This window comes from Panthera onca, chromosome B4 (genome assembly GCF_046562875.1).
Source record: "Panthera onca isolate mPanOnc1 chromosome B4, mPanOnc1 haplotype 2, whole genome shotgun sequence".
Classification (NCBI taxonomy): Eukaryota; Metazoa; Chordata; class Mammalia; order Carnivora; family Felidae; genus Panthera; species Panthera onca.
In genome coordinates this window covers 125970510-125995801 of record NC_138345.1, presented here as the reverse complement: position 1 = coordinate 125995801, position 25292 = coordinate 125970510, and the positions used below count along the sequence as shown (strand labels likewise).

Below are 25292 nucleotides of genomic sequence, written 5' to 3'. Positions count from 1 at the left end.
CAGCAGTGTGAGGTGTTGGAGGTGCAGTGAAACTCCCGGAGAGGGGGGAGAACAGCCCAGTGGTCCCTGGATAAGCCAACAGGAGCCTGAGCAAGCAGCTCTGGCTAGTACCACAGACTACTTCTGAGAGTCTGAAAATCCACTTGAGTAATGGGGATGGCTGCCCAGCTATGTTGAGGCTCCTGAGTTAAAAGGGAGGAAATGCAGTTCCTGGTTCAAGAAATGGGGTCAGAATCATAGAACTTAAAGTTGAAGGGGCCTCAGAGATCATTTAGTCCAACACCCTTGTTTGCTAAATGAGACTGAGTGACTTACCCAAGGTCACACACCTAGGGCCAAGTTGGACCTGGGACCTAGGGCTCCTGTGCTCTTTGCAGGGCACCACATCTGGATTAACTGCTCTAACTGCATTACAGGAGCACACTGAGTTCAGCTGCTCAATGTCTGTTCAATACCTACATGCCAGGAGCTAGGTCATACACCAGGCAGGGAAAGGAAGACTGGGCACAACTGTCCTTGAGGAGTGGGTGAAACATGTATGAAAAATAACTTAGAATGTAATGGGGTAAATGCTGTCAGAGGATCACGAACAAAGAACTGGCAGCTCCTGAGATGAAGCGTAGACCACACTGCCCGGGAAAGGGAGGGACGGCAGTACAAATCAGGTACAGGTATCCAATGCTGGGCAAAGAAGTCACAGGGCCTTAGAGGCAAAGGAGACGGTGTACAGGGCTCGGTAGAGTCCCGTCTACTTGTGTTTTGTGTACCTTTTTGGATTGTGTCAATTTCTTCTCTATGTGCTCTCATGAAGCTGCAGAAGGGCCCAGTGTTTGGAAAGTGGTGAGGTTTGATGAAGAGGTGGCCAGAGGTAAGGCTGCAAGGGCAGTCTGGGGTCTAGTGGTTAAGTGTCTTCAATGCCAAGAGGCTCAGGTTTGTCTTTAAGGGATGTCACCTCTGTTTTATAGGGCAGTATCTCTGGCAGCAGTGTGAAAGGCACACCGGACCAGGGGAACCTGGTGGCAGAGAGACCAGTCATTAGGATGTCACTGTCCAGTGTATGTGACAGGACACAGGACACTGGACTCGGGCTGTGACCCACTGGAAGGGCTGAAGGCTGGTGAAGAAAGACTAGGAAGTGGAGTATCCCTGTGGCTTCCAGCTCAGATGACCGAGAGGATGGGGATACAATCCACTGGAGCAAGAACACCACAGATGAAGTAGATTTTGGTGGGGAGATGCTGACCTCTTCTAGGACATGAAGAGCTTGAGGCCCCTGCGTGACAACCAGGTAGAAATGTTTACTGGAAAGCTAGAAAAACAACCTGTTTCCGTGAAAACTTCTCTCTGGCACTAATATACACCACACACATATCTACATTTTTACAACATAGCTCCCTAGTTCTAAGTGATTGTGCTAAAGGATTTTGTGATATTGGACACTATTTACTAATGACGTAAAAGGACAAGGGGACAGCCTGCTGGGAATAAAACACTGAGAGATAAAGTTCAAAGGTCTAAAGGGGCTTGTGGAAGAGGGTACAGTAAGGGGTAGGGAGTGAAGGGCTGGGGTAGGCGGAAGCAGGACCCTGGATGGGCCTAGAGGAATTCTGGAGAGATCGCAATGGGACGCTGGGTGGATACACCCCCGCCCCCAAACCACTACCAACACGACTCCACTTCTGTGACAGCAGGATGATGCTGGGCTAGCTACCAGCTTGTCCAAACCTAGGAGGAATATTTTCATCTGTTTCATCCCTATTCCAATTTTACGATGGAAGTAATAAAGAACAATCCAAATGTCTCATGGCCAAATTATAGGAACTTGTCTGTGGGATAAAGGGCCTCATATTTTAATTCTCACTTATGAACTATTCTTCTCAAGCATTTATTTTTTGGGTCCTTTGTATCACCCCTCCAATAACATGAAAACTCCTCTGAGGGTTCCGTTTGATGCTTGGACTTCTAGACACCTCTGTAGGAGAGGTGTCTGTGATTAACTGGCCACACAGTCATGCATTTGTGCAAATGAATTAAGGCAGCAATGTGATACAGTGTGAAAAAACAAAAACATCTGGGGTCTGGAAGTCTGTTTGAAGGCCTGGCTCTTCCACTTACCAGTTGTGTGATCTTGGGTAAGTCTGAGTCTCAGTTTCCCCATCTGTGAAATGGGGATAATGATAATACTAGTTCTACCTCCTTGCCAGCAATGATGTAAGAAGTAACCGTAACAGAACTAGTAGGGGGAGCAATAACAAGGGTGTAGATCAAAGAGTTCTGTGAGCTGCAAAGATGTCCTACATATTGGTTGTTATGACTGTAGTAGAGTGAAAGGTACATACAGGTTTTGACGGTGGACAGACCTAGGTTCTAATCCTGAGTCCACCAGTCACTAGCAATAAGACCTTGAACTCTCTTCAATTTCCTTATCTGTAGAACTGGGATAGAAATACCCACCTCACTGAGTTGTTCTGAAGGCAAAAGGTCACTGTATGTATAAACTGTAGTGTGATGGCTTGGAATGTGGTTGGAACTGCAAGTTGATTTTCCTGTCTTTCTGTGCTTATTGGAGACTTCCCCAAGCTTGTTAGGGGGCTCTGGGAATAAGTGGGGGCTGAATATGCAGAAGCAAATAAAAGACATGGTCCCTGTCCTCAAGAAGCTTTTAGTCAGTTCAGAAGATAAAACACACACACATTAAACAATATTAAAAGAATTACAGAACAGCAGATCAACAAGCTTGAGATGATTAACAGGCAGAGCCCTGCTTTCCCTAGCTTGACAGTTCATCAATTCCCCCCCTATTGTAACTGAAATGTGTTTAAAGGAAATTTCTTGTCCTACCTGGGAGTGAAAGGAGAAAGGATCTCTCACAGATATGGGACTTTTTTTCTGCTGGACTCCAGGCTTACTTATCAAACTCCCATCTCAACGTTTCTGATCTTCTCTGTCCTATAACTAACAGCCCACAAATACCCAAATGAAATCTTTGATATAGAGACTCACTCCTAAATGGTCTGATGAATGATCTGGTTATATACTAGACTGCTTCATTTTGTAAGATGTTATATCTAGATCAGCAAGATGTGGATGGAGAATGGGAAGCATTAATGAATGCCACAGAAATGTTGTTCCACCATCAACTGGGCTATGTATGTGTGGGAAGGACACAGAAGGAGATGGGGCCTGATCACAGGCGCCTCGCAGGAGATGGACTCAGGGCCAGGCTGTGATGGCAGCGATGGACATAGATTGATGGGGATAAAGCCATCCTAGGAGCAGAAGAATTAGTTAAGCAAAGGCACAGAAGCAAGAGTTAGTTGTGTGCAGAGATTGGCAAGCAGGCTGGTTTGGCTGAGGTAAAGGAAAAAGAAAGCTCAAAACAGATATGGGATACAAAGGAGGATCTGAATGGAGACTGGAATCCTAGGTTGACAAGTCTGGATGATGGTACAAAGGTATTTTTGTCTTCGATGTCAAGGGCCCTACATCTAAGAATATTAAAAAAAAATAATTCTCGTTACAAAGTTTGAGAGCTATGAAACGGTATTGCCCTGACATTTAAAAGGAAAATGTTCTATGCTCTAATTATTCAATTTTCATATCCCTATGTGTCTAGCACAGTGCCTTGCCAACAGCAGGTCCTCAGTAAGTGTTTATGCACTAAATTTAGTTGTAATTGATATTATCTTGCACTTTCACAGAAAGAAAAGGTATAGTGTCTTATGGGACTCCTAATAAAAGAATCATGATCAAGAGAAAAGCTAGATCTCTGCACAGAAGACTCATTTTCATCATCATTTACAGAGTTAGGAAAGGCATTAGAATTCTACAGGAAATTCTGCAAAATGCTTTCCAGGGATTTCTTGTTTTCTGCTAGACGGTGAGCAACTTGAGGGCAGAGTCCATGTCTTATCTAGCTGCGATTTGTAGTATCTAGTATAGGCTGGGGGCACACAGTAAGTGCTCAGTAAATGCTTATTAAAAGGGTATAATGCATGGGTCATGGCATAAATGAAGAACAGTAGAGAACCATTTATTAAGAATCCTTCTCATTATTTTAACTATTTTTATTATTTTCTTGCATCAATGTCACTAGACATTCTGACCGTGCAAAAGTCAGGCCCCCTTTGTATCGTACAGCCTGGAAACTGAACTACTGATTGGTGTAGACGCAGCTTCTTATATATGGGGCAGTGAGAGGTCTAGATTCTAGTCTCAGATATTCCTCTAACTTGCTGGGTGTCCTTGGGCAAGTCATTTCCTTCTCTGGGCTTGAGTCTCCCCATCTATAAAATGAAGGGGTTGGACAAGATGATCCCCAAGATTCTATTCTAAGAGTCTCAATATTAGGCTACTAAATAATCTTGATCTATTTAAAAAGCTGCAAGGTTTTTAAGACACTAAAACTCAATGCTGTTAAACCTTTGTTTCTAATCAAGATATTCTAAGCCTAAGAGTCAAACACGGCATCCTACCTATAATTGACCTACATCAAGAACAGAAATCCTTCCTGCGAAACCACTGGCAGATGATTAGAATGATTACAAAAGTAAATCACAGCAATGGCAAATGTTAACAAGGGAGGATCCAAATTCAGTCATGGCCCTCAATAAACAGGCCATGAAGAGTTACTGGCACTAAATATGAAGGTCACATCTAAAAGGAATGGCTAGGTGTCAGATATATGTACATTATGGTTAAATGGAGATACTGTATATTGAAATGTGCATCAGGATTAAGATATTCACATAGCAACAACTCCTTCATACTTACCTTCAATGCTATACACAGGCCTTAACATAAGTTAAGACTGCCCTCGTTATCATCAAAAAGTACAGTGATGTCTACTGGATAAAGAGCCCATTCTAGGCACTGTGACAGTATCATGGCGGGCTTCTCATCTGATCAGGCATCTGGCCAGGGAAGAGATAAGCCTCCAAGAATGTTCAACTGGAACGAAACATCATTTAGAAATTTGATCTTACTAAACGATAAGGAACCATAATCTATAAGGGCTTGGCCAGGCACAAGGACATAGATAAAGCAGGTCCAAGAAAAGAAACCCTACTTTGCCCCAGCCTAACCCTTGGAACTGCTAATGGAAACCAAAAAATACTTTCTTAAAGATTTAGGGGTGGGAGATTATGGGATTTATACCATATTTAAAAATTTCTGGTCTGTTTTTTTTTCCCCCAGATATATTTTAACATTTTCCTGAGCCACCATTTCCCTGTAAGGATGGTCCTCTGGGATGCCTGGGTTTCTGTAACTTCTCAGAACCTTAGACAAGGTTCTACTTTTTAGGGCTTCTGGTTCCTATGTAAGACTTTCTCCCAGAAATGACAGTGCAAAATTGGGGCTCAGACACTAACATACCCAATCGCACATTATAGAATAGGCCAGATGTATATGTGTATAAAACACCTTACTTGACCTGGAAGCAAGAGAATACTCTTGCCCACAGCACATGTTTTTGTGCAATACAAACAAAGCATTCAATTCAAGTGTACTTGTTGAAAAACAGGACATAATTAAGCAGTTGGTAAAATGCATTCTTGTTTCCCACTTGCAGATCTCCCAAGAGTCCCTTCGAATTTACCTATACGAGTTTCAGCTTCCCGCTTGCCACTTAGCTTGATAACGACTCAAAAATCATTCCCTTGTTTTCAAGGGCTCTTCTTTCTTGTCTGCTCTGTGTACTACAGGGCAGTATTGACACATGGAATTAATGACAGGGTCTGTAATGAAACAACAGTCATGCAAACACCAGTCTGCTCTTTTGATAAAACAGCATGTTAGAGACCTATTCACCTCCCTCTAATTGAGTACTGCATAATAGTTCCGATCCTTTTATGTCATATATTTTGTTCTATGATTAGAAAAGAAGAAAAGGGGGAAACCTGTGAGGCACTGCTTCCTTCAATCGCCCTCTGATTAATTCCCTGTTTCTAATGAGGGTGGCTGCTATTTAGGCAGGTTCTGTTACATACTCGTTTTGTTGACTTCTGTACAATGTATAACAAAACCCAAGACGGGATAATTGGGAACCATTTCTTTGGCACAGGGATTCCTGCTCTTAATGTAAGGTTTGCTTGGAAAAAAAGAACGCTGACTTTTTAAATTAGCCATTTCATATTTAATTCCTTTTCACATTTGAAAGGGTGAGAAACTGGTAAATACATAAAACATTTTTAATGAACACAGAGCTTTTCAAGAGATGCCTGCTAGTGTGGAGCCTGTGCTAGCTGGGAGAAAGCAGCTCTGTGATCTGTGCTCTAATCCCAAGTCTGAGAGTGCATCTTATTTCAAGATTTCAGCATCACTGCAATGGTCCATACTCCACCAAAGTTCAACGGACTGCCTAGTAACTTGTTGATATGCTTACAAGTGTTTATAACCGTTTTTCTCATAGGAATAATATTATAACCTTGGCCATTGCTTAACATGTTCAGTTACATACTGGGAAAAAATGTCCTTTGGGCTTGGACCCTGATCCTTCATCTTTCATGGTCTTTCATCTAATGACTTCCTAGTCCTGACTGGGTACACCGATTTTTCACTAAGCTGCTACCCCAGGATTTTTGGAGGGGTATGGTGGCTTTTCCACAGCAAACTCAAAGTCTTCAGGCTGTATCTTTTAAAACAATTCTGGGATCTTCCCTGAGACCTCACCATTGTGCTTTGGGACTGGGTACAATTAGGAAGGTGAATATGTAGCATAAAAAATATCATTTCCATGACAAATGGACACAGCATATCATCTATTTTGGATTTCTTTCTGTTTGTAAAGGTAATTGGGAGTTGCCTAAACAGTCCCATCGGGAAGCCTTTCAAAAGTTAGATTTTCTTAATGTGGTTGCATTAAATATAAGAATTTGTTAGAATACCTATAATCATTCTCTTTTTAAAATAAAAAAACTTCTATTAACAAAGAGTCATAGCAGTTTCACTGGTTTCCTTCTTATAAAGGTGTGTGTGTGTGTTTGATATAAACTATTTACTTTAGCACCTCACTTGATCTTCGAGAAGATCTCAACTACAGAATGAAAGAGCAGGAATGTGGGTCTTCCAAATCTTAATTCTCAGGTAAATATGCTTACAATCTTTGCACTTTGCATTTTTTTAAAATTTAGGACATCTTATTTAAAACCAGATGGACACATTTTTGAGAGCTGTTGGTCATTTTTCAAAATGACATAAGATCTGGAGTGTTAAGACTGAGAATCGAGTCCTGGCTATGTCATCAACCAGATGCCTGATCTTGGGTCAGTCTCCTAATCATTGGTTCTGTTTGTTCTTCAGTCAAACACTACTTGCCCTAATAATTCACAGGGATGCTTTAATGATCAGTGGAGATAATATAAATGGAAACACTCTTTAAACTTTAAAGACTATATAAATATTAGTCTTTTACTATTCTCATTTCTGTTAGAAAATCATGCAAAGCTTCTAAAAATTTGTTACCTACCTCACATTAAACAGCATGGTTAAAAAAATATGGAGAAAGGTTAGGGACAGTGCTAAAGAATCAAATTCAGTTTTATCCTTAAGTGAAGGCATTCTTATTTCTTGGTAATTTCTCCACAGGAGTTTTCTATCCTGTTGTCCAAATTAGTAAAATAAATAAGAGGTCAGCGTGCCAACTGACACTGTTGAATATAGCAACAGAAATTGAAATTCTTACATGCTGTCCCCAATCAGAAAGACTTAAAAGTTGAAGGAGGGTAGCTAACAGCACAAACAGCCAGGGGACATTATTCTTATTTGAGGTTTCTCTATTAGAAGCCATTTCAGCTAGTGCTTAAACTAAGAGCTCAAAGTAATCATTCCTTCTACAGAGCTTAAAGGACAGTGACTACCAACAGGCAATACAAAGGGAGCATGACATCCTACTCAGAGGTGTCTAGCCAGTGAAGGCCCTCTATAACCTAAAGATACACAATACTAACTTTCTCAAATTAATCCTCCCTTGCCACTTTAAGGGCATATTAACTTAACTGGATCCAAGTTCCCTTAATTGAACTTCCAGGCAACCTTACAGTGTATTTTAATGATATCAGAATAGTGTTGCCATATGTGAATATAACATAAGCCATATATGGAATCTTAAAATATTCTAGTAACCACACTGAAAAAGATAAGTAAAACTGACTTTGACTTTAATATATTTTGTTAACCCAGTATATAAAAAATATTTCAACATAAAATCCATATTAAACAATTGAGATATTTTACATTTCTCTTTTTATACTGAGTTTTTGAAAGTCTGAGTATTTAACCCTTATAGGACATCCCAATTCAGATTAACCACACTTCAAGCTCTCAGTAGTATATGGCTGGTGGTTACCGTATTGGGCAGCACAGATCTAAAAGATTTTCCAATATAAACAATTACAATCTTTACACTTTTGAACCTACAGTAGATCTCAAAACACTTTAAAAACTGCAACATGTTTCTGAACCATACCTGAAAAGCACATCCTTGACTAACTTATCATAAAGGTGGATGTGATCACAGGTTTTTTTTTTTTTATGTGAGTAGAGTAACTTATTCATAAGGAATAAAGTTACGTATTGCTTTTCAGTCATTGATTGCTCGTCCCAGCTTTAGTAAGTCTAAAGAGAATCCCATATTTGGAACCTGCATTAATTAAGAAAGCCATGTCTCAAATACTACACAATGGCTGTAAAAAATATATATATGATATGGAATAGATAAGAAATGGGAAAATTATTTAAATGTAAATTTTAGATTTGGATAAAATATATAAGCAAAAAAGCAATCAATGTACATTGTTAAATGTTGTTAAATGTGACCGGGTAAGGGTGGGGTAGAAGACTAATCAGTGCCTGATTCCAATTAAGAAACTAAAGGGGATTAGAAAATCAAAACAAAACTGAAACTTGAAATATTATTTCCTTTGGTTCGTTTACGCTTAAGCCAGTCAATCCTCTCTCCCTTCTTCTGGAGGAGGCGTCATTATTACACACGAACTGTGTGCTGTAGCTAAGGTGGACGCAATTGTATTAGCCACAGTGGACTTGCGTATACACACACAGTCCCCATTCTAATCCCCCACTTAAGTTGTGGGGGCTTATTTTTTTTTCCAATTCAAAGAAGGAAAGAGCAGGTGGAGAGGAAGGCAAATTTCATTCCCTTTTTCAGCTCTGCTCTCACATTATAGAAAGCTTCATTTGACATTTTTAATCTCCTGCCTCAGGCCTTAATGCTTATGTTTGTTTGCTACATATTACAATGATTATTTTAAAGAAATTATGTACCCCAAGATTCAAATTAGTCATTATATCTGGCCAAGAAATGGAACTGACAAAGGTAAAGTTTAAAGTCTTAAACCATATAGGGTATTTTATAGAGCCAAAAGCTGCCCAACAGATTTGGGGATCAGCTGTGTTCATTATTTCCTCATCACACACTAGGGAAACCACAGGGTACAAGGCACTGTACTAGCTAGACATGATGGGATTTACAGGGTTCAGATTATTTTCAAACTCTTAAGACCTCCAGGTCCACTGCCAATCCCCTTACCTACATCTGTCACAAATACAATCCACACACACACACACACACACACACACACACACACACAAAATCACTAGGAATATTACTAAGTCATCTGGTATTCAACGGGAAGAAAGTGTTGGAACACGAATCTCTCCAGTGTCCTTGGAAATGTAGCTGTGATAAAGCTGCCAAGGTGGTGAGCTCCTTGTGGCAGTCACTATGTCCAGCATGGAGGCAAAATGGAAATGTGACTTTAATTTTTGAATCGGTGGTTTTACAGTTTTGGTAGTAGATGACATCTACACCCTACACCAGGCTCAGTAACAGTACTTGGCATGACCAACCTTAATCATCACTTTGGTAAGTGCTTTGGCACGGGCCACTGTTGCTAACCACCATCCTGGTGCGGGTCCTTCACATCTGCTCTCCTATGGACGGAAAAAAGGAAGTGTCTAGTGTCCATTCCTTGGCCACGTCACCTCCAACCCTATCCTTTACTCACATGCCTTTTACTTCAGGCCCAGGAGAAAATGATTCATTTTTGAGAAGGAAAGTTAATTAGACAAAGCTACAGTACACTCTTAGCACAATGAAGACTTGGTGGGATGCAGAACATCCTCAAAGTGACGGTTGAGGGAACTGACCAGCAGCGCAATGCTGAAGAGGATGATTAGGAAGTGTTCGGGCAAACACCAACTCTAACAGACAGACACAGTAGCACAGTGGACAGAGCAAAGGTCTTGAGTTCTGGAAAACGAAGTTCCTAATCTCACTTTGTTATGAAGCTACAAAGAGAAGGTATGTGAAAGTGTTTTGTAAACTGTTAAAGGAAATGTATCATCCTGTCATTAGCTTAGATATATTCAGGGGTAATTTCTTTGAGCCTCACTTCCTCCCCAATTATAAATCTGATAATAGATTTCTGATAATTAAATAATGATAAAACACCCTGGGTCTTTTGGAAGAAAGATGTAGTATGTGAATACCAAAGGTTTATCTTATTGACAAGAGTAAATGTCCCTCTACCTGGAATGAATGGTCATTTCTCCACTTATCTATTAAATAAATACCTTTTAAATCTCAAGAATCAGCAAAAATGCTAGATGTTCCCTGTGAAATAGTCCCTGATTCATCCAAACAGAATGAACTGCTCCTTTTCCTGGGTATTTACAGTTCAATATAGACCTTATTTTGTCATTATTTCCATCTACCTTGTATTTTAGAATATCATAGCCATTTCCTTCACTAGAATGTGCGTTTTCCAGAGTCTGTCATGTTCTCTGAATCTCCCTCATCTTCCTAGCACAGTGCCTTGCACAGAGTAGCTGCTTAATAAATGTTCCCTGAATTGTACTGAACTTAGTCTACTTTGGCTTTATGCCATCTCTTCTACCTCAAAAAAACCAAAACCCCAAAATCAACAGTGAAAAGAGAGCAGAAACTTAAGACAAACATGTAAGATGCATAAAGAATGGCTTCATTCTTTGCATTCCTGCTTAGGAATGCCCACTGCTGATCTCCATACAATTTTCTCACTGATCATTAGTAAGAGCAAATGTTAGGAAGCACACACACAAAGGCAGACAATGTAAAAAACCCACCACACGTCATGCAAAAAGTCTGTGGTTTAGAACTGTTTTTAAAGTTGCCTTTAACTTCAATTTTAATGGCAGAATCGGTACCATCAAAACCAACACAAGACATATTTGCTTTGCTTTATACATGCAAAAAGGAGTATCACCTTCAGATTGAGTTGGGTATCTGCTGGGTGATTCTGGGTGAGTATGCATCTTCTTTGAGGCATAGTTTAAATCAAGTGGAAGAAGCTTGGCAATTTCAGACTTGACATAGCTTCAGGCTATTTATTTGTTGGCAGCTTCTAGAAATGTGGATTCCCCTGGGATTAAAAGGAGAAGGACCTAGCACCGTTTTCTGTCCCTTGCATAGGGATGCCTTATGGAATGGTCTTATCTCTTTCAGTAAGTCAAATACCTGGATTATACTGGAGTATTTTAGGCAGTCCTTTCCCCATCTCCCACTTTCCTAGCTTGGAGTTTACTCATCTAGGGTATATAGGCCAGTTGAACAGCATCTGTGTTATATTTTAAGAATTCATATTCAGCAAAATTTATGAAATTTGTTTATTGCTCTAACACACGGATATGCTCCACATAGGTCCTTATTAACATTTTCCTCTCCAGCTTCTACTAGATGGACTCTGTTAGTTCTCATCCTAACTTCTGTACTTAAACCACAGTTTCATTAGCTACGTTCGATCCTTTTGGAAGTAGCCAAGCACAAATCTTATGTTTCTGATTTCATTCACACCTTGTTATTCTGTTTCCTATAGGTTTGCCTATAAGTGTCTTCTCTTTGATTATAATTCTTTCAGTAAAGGAACATGTCAATTCTATATAAAGGTATGGAGAATGTCATTTGCAAACAAAGGTCATTTGAAGATTGTGTGCATAGTTAGTTAGCTGTAGATTCTACCCTCTTTAGGAAAGGATGAAAACTTAAAAGGACTATCTGGAAGTTACTAAGTTCTAGTCCTATTAGCTTTGCAGATGATGAAGCTATTTTTATATAGCTTCTACCACACCACCAGCATCATTTGCAAAAAGCTCAGACTCTGCAGTGTCTACCCATACTTGTCACACTCCCTAAGTCTGAAGTCCGTCAGCCTCCTGCTATGCTTTTAGCCTCTACTTGTTTCTCTGTTACACCTTTTCCTACAGTGGCTGGCTTTCCGGCTTTCCCATTCCAGTTGCTACTTCTCCTGACTGAGGGATACTAGCCTTTACATAGTTGCTGTGAAAACGAAAATGATCAGAAGAAATACACCTTTAAGTGGTAGCTGCCACCAACACACAGAAGCACTCATTCAAGATGGCTTAAAGGAGACAGTGACTCAATGTATGACTAGAAAATAGAGCAATTAAGGCAAGTGTGAAAGGAATTAATATTTTCTAATAACTCCTCCAAGATGACTAGTTGCTGATTAGTACATATTTGACTTAATTATTTTCAAAACTGGCTATTTTTGGAAGGGAAGGTGGTATGAAGCAAGAAGGGAAGGGGAGATTGTCTTTAGAATCCCTAATTAATACAAGCACTTGCTTTCAGAAAACCCTTAATTTGAGCTATTCCTTTTCACTTTTTCCTGTTGGGTGCATGGCATTTTAGAATTCTTGGTTTCAGGAGCAACCCAAAAAGACAGAAATTGCCAGCTTGCACATCAAAAATGGAAAAAAAAAAAAAAAAGCATAATGATTTGGAACAAGAACCAAAACAGACTAAAACAAAAATACAAGAAGCAGCAAAATCATTGAACCTAACTCACAGCATCTTTTTGAAGACAGGGAGGTTAGTTGGTTAAATACCACAGTGATCTAGTAGTTCCTACCCTAGCTTTGAGAGTTTAAATGTTTAGAATGCACATCCAGAAGCGGCACACGTAGAAAAACCATGGTAGCCGAGAGAGGTCTGAACTACTACTGCCCGGGCCACCCTGTTCCAATTCACATGGATTTCCAGAGTTGCTGTTCCATGGTAACTCTCAGTAAGAGAGACAAAGAAATAGAACATTTTTAGAAACCAAGCAGAAAACGGATGGGAATACAATACCTGGAGAGTTTATCAAGCATGTTGACAAGTTTCATGGCTTCATATTCTTTTTGTTCTTCTGTCATTTCATCTATGGGGTTTGGCATTGGTTCCTCTAAATGACCAGTGATAAGATTAATGCTACAAAAAGAAAAAGAAGTTATGCTGTATGTTTTAAAATTATGCTCTTTCTATACTCTCTGGTCCAAGTTGTAAGTTATAATAAGAAAGAGTATAATAGCCAAAAATGGGCAATAATAGCAATTTTATAGTATGGAACTGCTATAGGAATTAAAAAAAATTTACTTTTTCTACTAATTTGCTTTGGGAAATGGGTGAGAGTGTTACTCTTTTAAAAAAACAATAGCTAACTTGCCAACTTTGTTTTTTTTAATGCCTGGCTGCTTTTTAAAAATATGAAATTTGATTGGTGCCGTTAGGATAAATATCCTTGGATGCATAGTTTATTAATTTAAAGAAAAAATGATTTCTGAGTAGGAGAATCCATTTTGTGATACAGCATAAAACAAATATATGTCAAAAAAACTGGAAAAATGATGACAGAGAGGCTGAAATCTGAAAATGAAAGCATGCCGATTTATAATCTCAGGAAATTAGTCCATTAGTGAGACCACAGAAGGCAATGAGTGTTTAAATAATAAAAGATAAAGCAGAAGAACAATTGAAATTAGATTTGATCTGACCTGGATTAAAAAAAGAAATCTAGCCTACCAAGAGACAGGTATACCATCTGGCTTTCTGGAAATAATTTAACAAAGTACTTAAAATGAATATGTTCCATAAAGTTTGTACAAAGTTGTAATACCACACAAGCTATCCTCTTAACTGAAAGCCACACTATTTTTTTTTTTTTTTTTTTTTTTTTTTGAGATGAAAGAAAATTCTTTCAATGGCTGCTAAATATCTATAACCTAAACATGTTTCTGGAAAAGCAGACAAGAGGTTATGGCATTTTGTTTGAGCCAAGTATATAGATAGTTTGCAGGGATATTTCATTTGATCATTAAAAACATAGCAAACTGTTAATTGTTTTCTAGGGTCTATAAACACAAATACTTTCAGTGGCCAGGCCTTCAGGATAAGCAAATGAGTGAACTGGTCAAGTATAAATAATGTGGAATGTTGGGGACTGGGGTAAACTTGAGAACAGTACCTGTCTAAAGGTGGCAGGAGGTAGAATCCTATGGGCCAAAACGAAGACTGTGATCAACTGGGTCCTCTGGGGGCTAGCTTGCAAGCTGTGCTTTAGACTTTGATTTGGGCAGTTTAACTTTCTTTACCAATCAGGGATTTCTCATTTGGAGTAGTAAAAGGGCTAGTCACTAGGTACTACTATTCATTACTAAAAGATCTCCTTCTCTTTTTCTACATTCCTTGGAGGCTACATGATATTCAGATTCTTGTGGAAGGACTCAGTGCTCAGCATTCTCAACAAACATATCTAAAACCTCTGTTTTGTCATTCTTGCATAAGACCGAAGGCTGTAGCCATGATTAAAAAACTTTTTTTCATTCAAAGCGGTGGACAGACCACCAACCTCCCCCTGCCTTTTTTTAAACAAATGAAATCTACACAGAAAGCCCACATATAAAACAGACAAGTGGAACCTCTCTGGCAGAAGAGGGGATGGGTGACCAAGCAGAGTGGAGGCCTAAAGCCCCTTCTGTTGGTCTGTACTTACTTGCTTCCTTTTAAGGTAGCCCCTGAGGCACTTTTAGGAACTCGAAGGAAACAGCCTGAAAACTCATAGGCTTGTCAGTGATTCTTAGCTTTGGCTGCGCATTAGAATCACTCGGTAAACTTTAAAGAAAAGGCTTAGGCCTCACCTGAGACCAACTAAATCTATATATTTTATTTTCCTGGTGGTTCTGATACACAATGAGGTTAAAGAACCACAGGGCTAGAGCGCCTACTTCAGACACTCATTGTGTGCTACTATTCCCTCCCTTTTTTTTTTTTATTCCGCCAGGTGCTATAATAGGAGAGAAAAAGGCCTCTAGTTAGTGGCCATTAAGAAAAACACTGAATGTGGTCATCATAGTTCCCAAAAGTCAAGAACAAGGGGAGCCCAGACAAGGCTTCTAAGAACTATAGCATTTTAAAGATGCATCCAGATGCATACTAAAAATGTAATTCTACCATCCATCAATTATTTCCCTGGGCATATAGCAACAGCACATGTTTTCACAGTTCCTTTTCTGCCACCTGCTAAATTAGAAAAACAACTAGTCTTATAAATAAATTAGTAAAGGTACTTATTAGAGGTGTATACCACTTCCCAAGCAGACAAAGGAAATCAGGCCTTAGAAAAAAGTACAAGGAAAGGTAGATGTACTAACTATATGGAATATGTTCGATTTGTCTCTTGAAAGAAGGCTCTTCTCCTCAAGTTCAATGGAGGGGTGAATAAGAAATGACAACCACAGACTGTTTTGGAATATAATGACATTAGGATAAGCCATCACGTGCCTCAGGGGAAAATGTGTCAAGAGGATACACTGGTAAGCTCTGTGGTATCCACACTATAAGGCCAGAACATGAATTCCTGAATCAGGGTACATTTGATTCTTTTCTTGGTTCTTTTAAGGTTTTAGTACAAGTGATGTCCGCTTTTAATAAGCTGACCTCAAGCCCTTTGCTGCTAAAATGATTTAATAGCTTGCTCTGAAATTAGCTACTAACGTCACAAAATCTTTGCTCACTGAGTATAAAAGCAGTAGCCAGAGATTCACTTACAGAGTAAGGATTTATCATCTTTTACTCATGTAATACCCCACCCCCAATATGTAGAAGAATGTACCCGGTGCCACAGCAAACACAAGTTGGGGCACTGAACTGTGCCACTGTTTTACGGGAAAAATGCCAATGTGCTGGGGACACTGCCGCCCCTCCTGCTCCCCACATCAAACCAGCCTCCTGTGGTTTCCTTACCAAGAGAGGAAAACAGTCACCATAACAACAATGATGTGAGATTTCATAAAGTGGATTATTTTCAGTTGAACAATCACTACAACCTCAAATAGTATAGTCTAAGACTTAACTTTCTAGGTTTTAGGATCTTAACACTGAAATTCTGAGGGTAGTTTTCTCTTGTTCTAAGACTGAATCTTAAGATGCTTTAAGTACACTAATTGTGGTAGATATTGTATTGGGTAATTTTATGGTACGATGTTGTCCCACCTTGCCTTCGTTCCCCTTCCCCATCTTCCCAGCCCTCCAATTCTATGATTGTATATGTCTTTCAGTTAGGTGACAAGAATTATTTAAATACCTATATAAAGCATCATCGAGCATTTCGTATTATATAAGGCTACTATCTATGAACTGACTGCAGTTATGGGCCTCGAGATGAAGGGATTAAGACATAAAAAGGTATGAGCAAATGAATATATACATAAAAGCTGAAATATATTTCAAAACTTTTGCTTTTCGAGTTGTTGCTACATTTGGTCAACATCAACAGTACTAGGTCACTTTATAAAAAAGAGCCATTAAAATTTCCATGAGCTATATGAAAATTAACTTCAATCTCCTAAGAAGTGTAGATTAAATTTCACTCAAAGCATTCTGGTTAAAGAAGGGGCTATAAAGGCAAATTCCTACAGGGGCTAGGCAGGTAAGGTAAATGACAAGGATATATTGTTAAACCAGAGGAGCTCATGCCTGGTATGGTGGGCACCACAGACCCTCCACTCCATCAGCCAGTTGCCACGTGAAAATGCAGGCTTAATGTTATTAGAACTTATTAAAAAAAAGTTCAAAATCCAAATTTCCATCTGAAATATCTGAATTCTAAATGTCGGCAAAATATTATGTAAAACAGAAAATGAAAACACAAAACTAAACCAATGAATGCAACATCAGGTAAGCCAAGCAGAACTTACTTGTGGGCTGAATCTAGTCTATGAGTGGACAATTTGCAACCTCCATGAAAGGGATAAGGGTTAATAGGGAAAGGCTTTTGTGAGCTCAGAGCAGGAAAGAAGAGGTTAAGTGCAAATAAGGCTAGAAATATCTTTCCAGGAAAAACTCCCCAGAGTACCTGCCCCCGCAAAACAATAGTCTTCTGTATAGTCTCAATATATGGTGACAATTACAATGGGACTTAAAGCAACAAAACAAAATCTTGACAAAGAATAAAAGTCTCTTGTCTCATTCTGAAGAAATTACACAGCTGCTGCCACAGCTACTGCTGAGAGAAATATAGTCAAGAAGGAAACACCCCTGAGTTGCTTAGTAGAATGATTTTAAGCTTCTGGGTGTGATTATGAACTAGTGTAGGGTATTAAGAGTATAAGGAGTTATCCTAGAGTTCTGCCCACTTTGGTCACCCCCTCCTTTTGCCCTCCATCTAGCAGCCCTTTAAAGATACTTCTTTGGACCCCTAGGCTCCTATATACCCATCTTGAAGGCCACTGGTCTAAAGTGAGCCAAATGTCATCAGGTACACATCTTTCAATTGATGTCTGGAATGATGTACAAACCACATTAGTCACTTATACCACCTGTATGGTCAAGGGGCCTCCATGCTCTGAGGCATAAAAGAAACAGGTAGGTATATAAGTTAGAATTTGGAAATTTTTCTCTTTGATTCAGGACCAAAGTTTATCTGAAAACTTTTAACAAACATGGCTAGACTTACAACACAGTGTGTGTGGCATGTAACTTGATTCTCTGACTATATTTCTGCTAATTGCAGAAAGCCATTTCCAGTCCATTAAATACACTTATTTTGACACAAAAAAGACTGTTGTGAAATTAACTGTCTCCTATAGCCTAAATGTAAGCTCCACACAATTATTGGTTTCAGATTCCACTAAAGGATTACAGGTTACCTTGGTGCATCAATCAGAATCCACTTACATTTTTGACAACGGGACTAGGCCAAGTGGATAAAGGGTAATTTCTCTGCTTCTGCCCAAACTAGCAACTGTTGTGAATAAATGCATCATAAGAAAAGCATACTGTGATCTTGGTGAAGGGTAATCAGATGGTAGCAGGGAAAGCAATCCTTTCAGGTGCAGACTTCATAAGCCTGACTAGATTGGTAAAAAGTTTTCATGATTTTTGGGGAAAAAGTTCTTTCAGTTCTGTAGATCACTCCCCAGAGCACAAGGAGTTGTCTTGCTTGCAAAGTATTTTGTTCACCACCGCTTCCACAAGGACCATTTGAATAAATATTTTAAATTAACTAACAAACATCCCACTATAGTGTTTTATCTGAAAGAGGGAAGATGTAAGAAAAAAACAGATGCAAATCTATCTGAAGGGGAAAGATGTAATGCTTGCTAGAAATATATACTTGTAATGACCAATGTTTAAGAAACACAACAAGATTTCACAATGGTGACTATTCTGACCACACTAACACACCATTCCTATGAACCCTACAGGCCAGGTCCAAAGGCTGAAGAAGATTCTAAGTATGCAGGCCTAAGTATGGACTCTTCCAAGCCAAAACAGTAACAATACCAAACATCATGGTCTTTGATTTAAACAAAAGGTGCTCTCCTGAAATCTAACATCACTTTCACAATCTAACACATTTCTATTTCCCATGCTATTAGACCCAGTGTTCTTGTGTTTCTTCCAATTTCTTGTTATAGTAGTGTTCTGGTGCTTGTGAGATATGTGATCATTACTATAATAGAGTCATTCACCAAACAAAATCAACAATACACATTGATATAATGACATCATTCATCCATGAGTATTCCAAGAGTTTCTATCTTAGTTGACTTGTCTGCATAACTTGGGACACAATGAATGCCTAATGTAATTTCTACCTTTGTTTAAAAATATGAGACTTAAGTGGTATATTTAATGTCTCAAATGAAGAGAGAGAAAAAAACTGATATGGAAGTATAGTTTATGGAATGGAAAAATCAAGAGCTAGCTAGCAAGACTAATTTAGAATGATGACTTCTGTGATTAGGAAAAGATTAAAGTAGAATTCCTCTATCTAAGCTTCAGTTACTTGATAGAGATGCCCAATTTATAGCATCTAAATGGTAGCAGTCTTAAGAATGTATTGGTTAGAGTCACTGCTAGTTTTATTTTCCCTGAAGCCTTTTCTTTCTAGGATATACTCTACAAGATCCTGCTGCTGAGACTGAAAGCACTAGAAATATTAAAAGTAATAATGCTTCCTACTCAGGCCTGATTTGCCAAGGAATATAGGCCATATATGTCTTGTCTGATTAGGAAATGATCTTTGCCGTTACCTTCTGATAACCTGCTACTTTCATGTTAACAGGGCACAGTCTATCCTTTAAAAAAAAAAAAAAGCCTAATTTTGCAGGTAATGATTTTCTATCCTTTATCAACTACCACATGATCCCCATTACACTCTAGAAACCATCAGTAGGAAACCTAACATGTCAACATCATCGATAATGCCAAAAGGGATGGATATACCCTTTTAATATTCATTAATGGAAACCAGAAAATTGAGCTCAAGTAAGTCCTAATAAGTGGAACTAAGAAATTTACCTGGGATGGGGTTAAATGGGGGAAAAAAAGGATGCGGAGGAAACAGAAGGAAGTAGAGGTGATTTGTTTTGGGATAAGAGAATTAGTGTCTTTGATTTCTAAGCACTGATTCAGGAAAGACATGATAGTGTCTGGTTTGCCTATTCAAAGCAATAATACATCTGTTAAAAGATGATTAAATGTTTGATAAAACTTTACTGTGGAGCTATACTTGCTTCCTTTTGTTAGTAATGTACCATTTTATTGATTCATAATGGCTTTTTTGCAAGAGGGAAGATCAGAATTTATGAAACCTATGTTTAGATTTCTGAGAAAGACTGAACCATCAAATAACCAGCTTAAATCCTTGGTCTTGGTTGTACCTTATACAATCTCAACCTACGGAAAGGAAAGCAAAAAGTAGCCAATAATACTTTTTAAGTATATGATGGTAAATGTCTAAAAATGCCATCTCTCCAAATTCTTAGGAGAGGACAATGAGCATGCAGCAGAACATTTCTTGCAATATTATCTTTCCTTAATCATTTGAAGTCACTCTCTAAGCTACTAGCTATGAAATTGTCCCTAAAAACACTATTAAATGGAAAGCTTCCAAATCCACAAAAGAAAGGAAACACTTGGAAAATGAAAGACAAAGGAAGTGAAAGGTAAATAACCAAATCAAAGGCACAGGCATAGGTGAAAAGAAACTTGATACTATACTTTGGTTTTGCATTTTTGTATTCTTCAGTGTCTGTGTCCTCGTCCTCTGAGTACCAATTATCTCCTCTTCCTCCAGCCAAGAGGCCCCTGGCCGCCAACAGTCCTGCAGCATTCCCATAGCCAGTGTATTTCAGCAGGCTATCCACTGCAAAAACAGAACAGGTTTTTAGACAGGAATCCTTGGGTCTTGGGTGCTCACTGTCATTACTGACTATTTACCAGTACAAGGAAGTCGGAGATCTATACGGCAGTAAATCTTAAAATTGAGAGATTTTCAAAGTGTGTTAGTGGTTATACTAAACTACCCATAAATTCTCTTGCATGCTCTGAGGACCAAAAGTCTTTTTTCAGGTATCAGAAATTCAAGTGGAGCTGTTTGGAGTATACTTTGTGGCAGGAGTGGGGCCTCTGTGACCACAGGGCCATTGGCAAGAGTGGTGTTTTAATTTTCTGGTCACAAATCTTACATCTTTTTTTTTTTTTATCCGGTTTTGGAGAAACGATGACTAGAAACTGGAGTTAATGAAACCCAGATTGGAATTTTACCAATTCAGTCATTATCTAAAATCTTTCTTATACCCTTTATAGGAATTGTCGGCAATAACGAAACTTAGGGATATTTGCAAATAGGATAGGCTAAGTTACTGCTTTTTCAAGAAAGTCAGCAATAATACATAAGCACATGAGACCCACCAAGAAGGTAGGCCCAGGAGTTAGACTGGCTGGATTTTAGTAATGGCTCTACCACTTACTAGTTGGTTGACTTGGGTAAGTTATTTTACAGCTCTGTATCCCACTTCTTCTAATCTCAAGAATTGGAATAATATCTACTTCAGGTTAATACATGCAAAGTGCTTAGAAAAGTATCTGGCACAAAGTAAATGCTCTTTCTTTTTCCCTGGGAATATTAGGTAAAATGAGAATTTTAGACTTATCTTAGTCAACAACAGCAGCAACAGCTCAGTGAACCATCTGATGCAGGGCAGTATTACCCTGTTATCAGTGCAAGGTGATATCTCTAAGACAAGCAGACACATAAAACTTTTGCAGGGGAACCCTGAACTGTAGGATTTTTTTTTTTTTTCTTGGAAACTAAGCAATCATTAGCAGCTTTATTGAAGAGTACTTTCCTTTCATCAGGTATAGTTTCAAGGTGAGCACCAAAATATTCAATCTATCAGTCTAAAAATAAAAATTTTATTTAAGGCTCTCAATAAAATGTCATTCTAAAGACAACTGTAGGAAACAAACCAAACACTATCTTATTCATGTATAAGGCTTTAGTGAAACCTACATCTGAAATACTACTATAATTCAGACCACTTACTCAAAAAAGACAAAATAAAGCTGAGAAGATTCAGAGGGCAATTAAAATGACTTTGGGACCTGAAAGGGGCAGTGGATAGGCAAAAAGGTGGGTAAGGAAAGGGGACATATATGATCAGAGATGAAATCATTAAAGGCATGGATAGGATGAATAATCCAGGGTAGAGTTGTTCATTAACTTTTCAAATACTTGAACTAGAGGGTACCTTTCTTGACACTGAAAATAGGCAGTCTGGGGACAAATAAAAGGAAGTCCTACATTCAAAGGATATAGCAAACTGGTGAAATTTGTGTGAAAGGAGACATGGATTAATAATATAAGTAGATTAAAGTTTGCATGATTCTCTTTCAACCATTTTCTACCTTAAAACCTATTGGTAACTATTGTCTCCTTGGTAATAATTCTCAATGGGTGCTAGGTAGAATCATATTGGAGTTCAGTGAGGGATCACGGTGGTTTAATTTGAAAGCCCTTGGAATAAATCTGAATATGCTCCCTTTGCTGACAGGGCCTCTGCAAGACTGGAATGGTTTGGATAAATTAATGAATTCTTAATGGACTTTTAGGGATGTATACAGGTGTTCTTAATATTCACAGAGGTCAGACATTAATGACAGGGTCAGACACAAAGTCAGAGAGGCGAAGAATCATATATCTGAATCCACATGGCACTGATACTCTCATTGTGTTTTTGATAAGCCTTACTTTTTAACCAATAAAGGTGTTTGGTAGTTCCAGAAAAAATACTGACTGAAATTGTGGAAGTCTAAATTGAGAAATGAATATAATTAAAAAAATAACAATAAAAAAGACATAAAATGTAGGTAACCACCTACAATGGCTAAACATTAAAATAGTTTAAGAATGCAGAGTTTATGAAAAGCCAAAATAGGTTGAAAAGTAACCTGAACACTAAATAATCTGCTATCTTAAGCAGAAAATCTTCCTGGAAGTTAGTTAATAGTAAGAAATCCCTAGCACTTTTATGAAAATAATGCTTACTATTCATTCACTGGAACAAACATGTATCAACTCTGTGACAGTTTGGGTTACAAAGGCTATTTAAAGACTTGCTTTGCCTTTAAAACAGATAAGGCTATAGCCAATAGTTTCAGAATCAAATGAACTTTTGTTAATAGGATAAAATATTTAAAAAATAGGGGTTGGGGAAGGGAGATGACAAATGGACTACAAAATTTTCACAGTGAGAAATATTTTCTTTGTGAAGTTCTGATTGACATCATTTCATGGAATGTTTTATAACTACTTTTTAGCTATTTTCAAATAACACTGTAAAATATCCTATTCAATACTGGGAAAGTAGTAAAAAGAAAACAGACTGAACTTGGATGTTAAAGTGAGCTGTGGAGCACCTGGGTGGCTCAGTTGGTTAAGCAACTGGTTCTTGACTTTGGCTCAGGTCAATCTGATTTCACAGTTCAGTTCATGAGTTCGAGCCCTGCATTGGACTCTCTGCTATCAGAGCAGAGCCAGCTTCACGTCCTATGTCTCCCTCTCTCTCTGTCCCTTCCCTGCTTGCACTCTGGCTCTCAAAAATAAACATTTTAAAAAATAAAGTGAGCTGCTAAGGCAAAGAAAAGGTTTTCTGGGTGGGCCTTAAATAAAAAAAAAAAAAAAGAAAGAAACAACATAAAAATTTATTTAGGGGTACCTGGGTGGCTTTGTCGGTTGAGGGTCTGACTCTTGATTTCAGCTCAGGTCATGATCTCATGGTTCATAAATTTAATCCTTGAGTTGGGCTCTGTGCTGACAGTGTGGAGCCTGCTTGGGATTCTCTCTCTGCCTCTCTCTCTGCCCCTGCCCCACTCGTACCTTGTCTGTCTGTCTCTCTCTCTCTCAAAATAAACAAACAAACGGTGCACCTGGGTGGCTCAGTCGGTTGAGCGTCTGACTTCGGCTTAGGTCATGATCTCGCAGTTCGTGAGTTCAAGCCCTGCGTTGGGCTCTGTGCTGACAGCTCAGAGCCTGGAGCCTTCTTTGGATTCTGTGTCTCCCTCTCTCTACCCCTTCTCTGCTCATGCTCTGTCTCTCAAAGATCAATAAATGTTAAAAAAAAAAAAATTAAAAAAAAATAAACATTAAAAAAAATACTTGTTTTTTTTTTGTCCTAGTAATCAACCATGCAGTTAGGTAAAACTGCTGCAGAAATGGGACAAATCAACAGTCAGAAAGTTGCAAAAAATATTTCACCACTATTTTATCAAGATGCTAGAGGTACTATGAACAGAGGAAAGCAACCACAGTAGCATACTGCAGTCAGAACTGCACTGGTGGTAATGGTATTGCAGCTTACGCAAACGTGGGTTTTATCACACTCTGTCATGAAAACAAAAAGGTTTTGCTCTTTACCAAGGAGAAAGAATGGCAGAGCCAGATTCTACCTAGAGACCAATCCCCTTTCTCTGTTATATAGAGAAGGCTTTATAATCCTTTTCCTTCCAAATTCTGCAACTTTTAGAAATCTTATACTAATAGCTTCCTCTAACTAGTCTCCCTATTTTCAATCTCATGTCCCTCTAATTCCTTGTTCCATACAGCTGCCTCATAGATCTGTGTAAAGCAAAAATTTGTTATCACCTTCCTGTATAAAACCTCTAAGATCTGCTTCATTTTCTGGCCCCTGCCTTCTTTTCCCAAACTCATCTCCTATTATTCCTGCACATCATGGATTCTTCACATCTTGAACTAGTCTCTTTCCTATACATACCAAGGCTGTTTCCCATTTCTCTGCAAAGACTTTCTCTGACCATCTCCACATAACCAATCATTCCCTTTTTCAGGCTGCCACAGTACCGGGCACATTCCTCTCTTATAGTATACTGAAATTATTCCTTTACATGAAGAAATCCATAAGATTGTATATTCACTACACTACATTCAGATAGCAGAAATGTTTGCTCTTTTATTATTATCTCTAAGGTACTTTGTTAAAACTGGAGATCCAAAAATGAAGACAACATGATCTCTGACCTAAAGAAACTCAATGGCTAGAATGCAATTTCAACAAATTAAGAGTTAGAATATAGCAGATGTCAAAAGTACTAAAAATGGGTGTAAGTAAAAATGGTACAAGGAAGACAATGATTAACTCTGCCTCCATGATCAGACAAGTCTTCACAGAGATGATACTTAAGCTGATCTTCAAGGATAAATAAAGCTTGCCATGCAAATGAAGACATTGCATGTAAAAGGAACAGCATTTGCCAAGTCATGGAGATAATGCCAAGAAATGGTACAGTATGATCAGGCGAGAACAAAAAATACAGCATGAGTAAGCAAAAAGTATAAAGTAGTAGTAAATTTATAATTAGTAGTAAATTTAGAACTTAGAAGCACAAAAGGCAGGCCATGGAGGCATCTAAGAAAATTTGGATTTTACCAGGTGACAGGGAGTCACTGAAAGTTTTACAAGGTGGTAGTGATGAGATTATATTTGTATTTTAGAAGAATCTTTTTGCTAACTACATGGAAGACAGACTGAAGAAAACCTGACCAGAAAGGATGGATATGACTTATTAATAGTTTATATTAAGAGATACACTGAATTGGGAATCCCCAGCAAATTGGCTGAAGCAGAAGCCAAGTAGAGGATAAGATCAC

At 38.5% G+C, this 25292-nt stretch overlaps 1 protein-coding gene across 6 annotated transcripts in view; it reads right to left on the bottom strand.

Moving 5' to 3' along the window:
* Nucleotides 1–25292, bottom strand: part of RIC8B (RIC8 guanine nucleotide exchange factor B) — a 104531-nt gene that overhangs the window by 2535 nt on the left and 76704 nt on the right. Inside the window, exons 8-12 of one of the 6 annotated variants that reach the window (XR_013556667.1) lie at nucleotides 20345–20489; nucleotides 13151–13270; nucleotides 9868–9951; nucleotides 5600–5738; nucleotides 4774–4950 (exon numbers count right to left, since the gene is read on the bottom strand). Coding sequence is in view for 3 of the 6 variants with exons in the window: in XM_078449518.1 (XP_078305644.1) it covers nucleotides 9912–9951; nucleotides 13151–13270; nucleotides 20345–20489 (305 nt within the window). In the remaining 3 variants the exon portion in view is untranslated. Of the gene's footprint in view, nucleotides 1–4773; nucleotides 4951–5599; nucleotides 5739–9867; nucleotides 9952–11264; nucleotides 11421–13150; nucleotides 13271–20344; nucleotides 20490–25292 lie in introns of those variants that run through there. The other 5 variants (XR_013556668.2, XR_013556666.1, XM_078449518.1 and 2 more) reach the window with 5 other exon arrangements.